General features: G+C 45.4%; 1 protein-coding gene across 1 annotated transcript in view; it reads right to left on the reverse strand.

The window, feature by feature from the left end:
- Positions 1–1,227: 1,227 nt before the first annotated feature.
- The window catches only part of brinp1 (bone morphogenetic protein/retinoic acid inducible neural-specific 1), a 94,267-nt gene continuing 88,374 nt past the window's right edge, over positions 1,228–7,120 (reverse strand). Inside the window, exon 7 of the mRNA XM_076283138.1 lies at positions 1,228–2,403. Coding sequence (XP_076139253.1) covers positions 1,263–2,403 — 1,141 coding nt within the window. The 3' untranslated portion in view covers positions 1,228–1,262. The remainder of the gene's footprint in view (positions 2,404–7,120) is intronic.

The following is a 7,120-nucleotide window of genomic DNA, read 5'->3' on the forward strand; positions in this document are numbered from 1 at the left end:
GTGGCTTTACAATGGCATGTGTCAATCCCATGAATCCCATATACTTTGTCATTCCCCATTATAGAACCCCCACCCCCAAGCCCCATCAAACAGACAGAGCAAAAGCAAAAAAAGTAATAAACATGTATAGGGCTTTTTCCACAGCGAAAAATGTGTACAAGCGTTTTATTTCTCTCTCTTTTTTAATTCATATACCTCTAGGAAATGTATGGCTTATGTTTTATTTTTTTTTTAATCTTGCAGATGCTAGTGAACAATGGATATTCAGATTTGCTATTGGTACCCAGCAAGCTTGAAACATCAGCAGTCACAAAGGTGTACGTTTTTGCAAAGCTGTACGAAATAGCATTTGATTGTTCATCTTTAGACCACAACATTGCGCCCAGGCACCAGAGACACCCCACCACCTCAAAAAAAAAAAAACACACTGGCTGAAGTTCAAAGGTCAGAGGGGAGAATCAGACAGACAGACAGGCTCCCCGCTTACGATGAAAGCATTCACTCTTCAATGACACATCCAGTTAACAGACAGCAAGAAGCGTTAGGCCAGAGGAGGAACCAAAGAAAAGAACAGATATCCACAGATATAAACAGCTGACTATCGACCGGCTAAATGACTCATCGCCCCTCTGTGGATTGCTGGACTCGAGAAAACTCCAGCAACACTACAAGAGGGGCGGAGCATTTTGCAATGTGAGAAGGCGATGCAACTGAAGCTTCGTTCCTGACTGACCTGTCCACCTCTGAGATGTACAACTTGTCTTAAAATGTCCTTTTAGCTCTCTGCTTGCCTCAAGCTCAACCCAAAAGAGTGATGTATGCTCTGCCCTTGTGTTGCGCTCGTTAAATATTCCTTTTAAAACTGAGTTACTCAGAAAAGAATGGCAGTTTTCAGATGTGCCTTAGCTCCCTCAGAGTAAAGTGAAGGCCTCTTTGTCACTGGATGTCGACTTTAATTTTTTTTTTTTTCATGTAATACTCCTTTAGGAAATGACAGACATGCGGACAAATATGGTACAGTCACGTTTTTTTTTTTTCATCATCTTCTTTAGTGAACTAAAAGACTTCAACCCTCTTTCTTAATTTCTCTTTAACAATTACACTTACAAAGTTGTTAATAGTACATCAAAAAGCTGAACAAAAAAAAGGTCCAAACCGAAAACCAAAGGAGAAAAAAAACAAAAGCAAATTCTCTTTCTACTTTCCCAAACAGTTTGGTCTGTAAATACTGTGTTCTGACTCGCAGAGCTTCCCCTTCCCCTTCAGCAGAGTTTGGTGGTCAGGTGATCTGACTGTTTGAGTATCTCGGTGTTGTACATGTCCAAGGCATGGTTGACCCGGATCATCTCGCTGTTGTTGAGCTTGAGGCGGTGTTTGAGCATACAGGAGAAGAGATCCAACTGGGGTTTCCCTGGCGCCACCGGAGGGGCGAGCCGGTTGATGCGTTCCCGGATGTCCAGCAGCAGAAGCATGATGGAGGAGGACGAGTAGAACTGCGTGCCCTGCGTGTACGACTGGTTGACCTGCTGCACGGCGCTGCGCAGCAGGTCTGCGTTGAAGCGCAGGCTGTAGCCGAACACCTGGATGTCGGAGATTTTGATGTAGATCTGCCGCTTGTTGGGGTCGGACAGGTCCACCGGGCCCTGACCCGTGTCGTTGCGGAGCATGGTGGGCACCTTGGCGCGGCTGCGCAGGTAGATGTGCACCGTCTCGAAGAAGGTCTTCCAGCGGTTGCCCAGGAGCAGCGTCCAGTTAAAGCACTGAGAGTTGCCCAGGCGCACCTTCTCCCAGCGTGGGTAGCCATGCTCGCCGAAGGGCATGCTCCACCCCTCCGAGTGGCTGCCGCTGAACGGGTTGATGTAAACAAAGAACATGGGGTCGATGCTGCTGTTGCGCATCTGGCAGATCTTCATGGAGAGTCCGATGATCATGTGGAGGTAGTCCATGCGGTTCTTGTTGCTCTTCAGCGTGAGGGACATGCGTTTGCGCCACCGCGGGTCGAAGAAGGTCTCCAGGCGTATCTCGTTGCTGATGAAGGTGGTGTGGATGTAGAGGCGGGAGTCCATCTTCTGCAGCAGGTACTTCAGCTCCAAGTCCTGGAAGTCCAGGTCCGTCTCGAAGCTGATGAACTGCTCGCTGCGCTCCGAGTCGACGTTCTGGGGCTCGCAGCGGCCGCGGTAGAGCTTGTAGCCCTTGTTGCAGGAGCCGCACTGTGAGATGTTGGCCAGGCTGCACATGGCGCAGCTGTTGTTGCCGCCGATGACGCAGGGGATGGGCCGCTGGCACAGCGTCACGCCGGTGTGGCACACGCACGTCCGCTGGCTCTCCAGGAAGGTGCCCCAGAAGCCGTTCTCGTTGCAGTACAGGTAGGACTGCACTCGGTTCAACCACTGCAACACCGATCTGGACACAGGAAGGACATAGGCAGGGTGAGAGGGACTCAGACATGATGGGGACAGAGAGAGAGAGATGAAAGGAGAGAGAGAGAGAGAGAGAGATGAAAGGAGAGAGAGAGAGTGGACAAGACAGGGAAGGGAGAGATAGAGAAAATACATGAGAGCACCATAAGAATAAAATGCTCCATTAATAATTAGCAGTCAGTAAAGCCCCTTCACTGCACTGGGGAAGAGTGGATTAACCAACTGCCAAGGCCCCTGCAACCATTTGTTACCTTCACACACACACCCCCTAAATCTGTAAAAGAGGTAATCTATACTGTCAGACACACAGACAGACAGTGAGACAGACAGACAGACAGACAGACTGACTGAGAGAGCGGGTCTCCATTTTCCCATGCAAATCTGCCCCCCCCCAGGCTTGCTGTCTCGCCGTGCTGACAGTTGGGAAAGTTCTGCTGGAGATGACGAGGAGACTCTGCCCATCTGACTCCAGCAGAGCGGGGTGTGTGTGTGTGTGTGTGTGTGTGTGTGGGCGATGGCAGGCTCAAGGTTAGGATGACATGCTAATGAACCTGGAGGAGCCGTGACTGATGAACCCCCCTCTGCTCGACAGATCAGGAGCCCCCCAAGCCATTTCCCAAATGAGCAATCACCGAGCGGACCGAGAGCTACAGGGGACACACACGTGTGTGTGAGAGAGCACGAGACAGAGAGAAAGGAAAGAAGAGAGGGAGAGGGAAAGAGAGGGAGGGAGAGAAAGGGAGGGAGAGAGAGAGATATAAAGAGAGAGGGAGAGAGAGAAATAGAGAGAAAGAAAGAGAGTGAGAGAGAGAGAGAGAGAGACAGGCTCGCTATAAACTGCCTCTGTCTCAGCCCCAGCTAACTGTATGTGGGAGCTGCCATTCATACTTATGCGATTATGAATTTTAAAAGAAAGACACATTTGCCATCAAAAAACGTTCAGTCTGTCTCTGCCAACTTAAAGTACTTTTCCAGCGTGAACATTGAGTTCAATCAAACTCAAAATGTGTTCATGCATAGTTAACATGCATAGTTAACATGTCTGTATACAATATTTAAACTACAAATTATGTCACGGGAGCCACTCCATCAATACAAAATAGTTCAATTCAACTCATTCCAAAGCTTGTATTTTTAATGCAACAAAATGGCCGCCTTTTACAAATTTAACACATGGACTCAGGGGGCTTGATGACATCTTGTAAAAGCATGTATCATCTCACTCACCATTACAGTAAATTCTTACAGTAATATGCCTTACACAGATAAGAGACGTATAGCAGAGTTATTGATCCACACACACACAGAGAGAGAGAGAGAGAGAGAGAGAGGGAGAGAGAGAGATTTTCAAAGCGCTTGACATATTTCAATATTTTTCTGGGCTACAGTACATTAGAGGAAGATTCATAATGCTATTTCCACGTGTCAATCATGTAACCGTTTCCACCAGACCCCTCTTAAGTGGGACAGCTTTTAGTTGCTGTCCAGCTAGCATGACCCATTTCTCCTGGTTAAGGTCAATACTTGCAAAACCAATAATGCAGTCAGTCCTCCAAACGCATTTTGTGGAATAACATAACACGACTAAAAAAGAGATTTCCACATTAGGGCTGGGACCGTATGGATTTTTCCTCACCGCGGTTGAAAAGCAAGAAATTACTGTGATTTCGCGGTACCTCTCCACCCCCCCCCCCCCCCCCAAAAAAAAAAAACACAACCACACAGCGATCACAGCCAATTAAACTTTAAACAGCCACAGCAACTTCAAAGATCACTGGACCATGAAAGAAATAAGCAGTTTATCAACAAGGCTATCACGACTTTAGAACTGTTACATTCATGGCGCTTATGCTACTGTTACAGCGGTATGCTACCGCACTTTTTAAAGGCTGCGTTAGGTTGTAACAAAGGTAGGCTACATGCATTTTGTAATTCTGCTTCAAATTTCACAGCTTTCAAGTCTAACATCTTTGTGTAAATCGAGTTTGAAAGGAGAGAATAGAAAAGTTTTACGATTGTACGTGCCAGTTCTCCCCTACTCTTAGTAAACAAATGGAATGTTGGAACATTGCCAACACTCCCCAACAAATACGCGAAAGATCGGGTTTGCTTCATCTTTTGATACGTTTTGAATCCATGTCATAATATGGTTCCTCACATTAAACATCACAACATTACACACTATGTGCACATATGTGCAGGCCAATTTTTTTTTTTTTTTTTGCAGTGATGACGGTGATGACCTCAGACTCTTTTGCCCTTCTATGCTTTTATTTGTTATTACTGTTTGCTTTTGTTTATGTTTACAGAATGACCTGTGTATGAAATGAGCTATATAAATAAACTTGACAGACATGCGACGCCAGGTGTTGCGGTAATGCGGTTATCATCTCATCTCTTTTCCTTCAAATCCTCTCAACGGCTCACAGAAGCGTGCACGTGCCCAGTGTCCAGAGGCATTCATCAGGCTACTTCCCAAAGTTCAGTTGGTGTTACCGACTATTTGGTCTGAAGACCTTCAGCTGTAAATTAATAAAAACTCAATGGATATATGAAGTAGGGCCGTTTTTATGTGAAATAACATGGATAACTTCATTGAGACATGGAAACCATCTCCCTCAGTAAAGTATTATGGCTTGGCCAACTGAGTTTGGTCAGAATTTGATTCAACAGGCTGCCGGTCATCTGCTCCCACATGCGTCTGTGTCTCAACAGAGAACTGTCAGACTTTTCATTCCAAAGCAATAAGAGGAGAGTCCTTCAGTGCTATGTGTCTGTGCATACGTTCTGTTGAGCGCGTGTTCATGTCCGCAGCGACCGTGAGACATCAGGCCAAGGGCGGTGAGTAACACAGCGACCGTGAGACATCAGGCCAAGGGCGGTGAGCGACACAGCGACGACACTTTGGGCATCGGATTTGGGAGCCATCCAGACAGATTTCAACAACACAAGTCTCATCATCAGCCACACTGCCATGGATGTCACTTTAATCACATCAGCTCAGGCCCAAATAGCTATGATATTTACACACATGCATACACACCTACACCTAAAAATATCAGTTATCACATGCATATACACCTAAAAACATCAGTTATCTGAGATTTCTAATATTCATAACATGTTTGCTTTTTTTCTTTCATCGCATATATTTCAATAAGCCAAATTGACTATTATGGGTTATAAATTCAATATATATAACCAAAATACAAAATATATTTTCCACATATTTACCCAGGAAGCATTTTGCTGAAACACAGGATCTAGCTGACTCCATTTTAATCTGTTATATTCAGGAAACAAAGCACTTCTGTAATTTAATTCTGTCCAAATGTATTCATTTGAAATATGCAGCACTTATACCATTTGAATTGCGAGGCCCAGATATGTTTTATCAAATAAGCACTTTGGCGCAGCACTGCGTACAAGAGAGCTGCCTCTTGTTTTGCTTTCCCATCATTATTTATTTTGCAGAAAACAAGTGGCTGGCTTCTTCTCACCATGGGGACCGCGATGGAAATAGCTGGAAATGAATGTTTGTTTTCACGAATCAGAGCACATCTCCATGTTTGTAATGGGGAAACAGACAACCCTTGCGCTTAGCGTTGATGACATACATTCATGCAGATAGAGAGAGAGAGGGAGAGAGAGAGAGAGAGATGAGTAAGTTTGATACAGTGAGAGAAATGAGAGAAAAATCAAGAAAGAGAGAATGAAGCTAGAAAAATGAGCAACCAAGCAAGTAGGAACTAGAATAAGATTAAGAGAAGAAAGAAGAGAGAGAGAGAGAATTTAATTTGATTTTAATGCCACATGAAGTCTCTGTCACTGAATTCTGTTCTATGCATTAAATGACATGTTTGGATATTGGTCTTGGAAACGCAATCAAAGGCACTGAAAACTCGCTCCTGAACCCTTACGATTTGGAATCATCAGTTCAGCCGGCCTGACTAGTTAAATAACACAGCGTGCTGTCAGTAGCAGGGAACATGAACATGAAATACGCCAGCTTCAAGGTAATGTCATCGCTAAGGGCACAGGTCCTCTAGCTCACGTACAAAATAGACTGTCACGACACATTTCATTTCTTTATTTATTTATCAAAGAATAAAAGTCTTTGTATAACTCAGAGGTCCGTGGTGAGGATGGCAGTGCTAGACATCTCATTACAGCAAACCAACATGAGTTTTCTACTTCCACATTCTTTCATCTTCCTGTTTTCTTTGTCTTTGTTCCGTGTTGGTCTACTTTTAGCACATCGTGAGCGAGAGAACACAATGGCGTCATGTGCTGCATATCTGCAGGCGTGGGTACACAGCCAGGTGACGCAGGTGGGGAGAGGTGGAACAAAAGGAGACATTCATTTCAGAAGCCATCGCATATTAACCAACACACACACACACACACACCATAACTCCCTCCTTGCCTCCAACACCACCACCACTTCCAGCACCATCCTTCCACCCACTGTTTATCAGCCACAGCTAATGACAAATGACCAGAATTAGCGCCCACTCTTAGCAAGGGCATTAACAGGCATGCAAAGCCGCTCATATGACAGGCAGGCAGACAGGCAGGCAGGGAGCAACCACACTTTACTAACTGGTTTTTATTGCAGGGCACAATGTGATTAGACAGGGTATTTGTGCGACACCACCACCAATCCCGCCTCGGCTCACTGGCGAGCGCTGCGTCGGCGT

The sequence above is a fragment of the Alosa pseudoharengus genome, unplaced genomic scaffold (assembly GCF_046254945.1).
Source record: "Alosa pseudoharengus isolate Yale_2024_CS ecotype anadromous, Long Island Sound unplaced genomic scaffold, YU_APseudo_1.1 YU_APseudo_1.1_scf_14, whole genome shotgun sequence".
NCBI classification, from domain to species: domain Eukaryota; kingdom Metazoa; phylum Chordata; class Actinopteri; order Clupeiformes; family Clupeidae; genus Alosa; species Alosa pseudoharengus.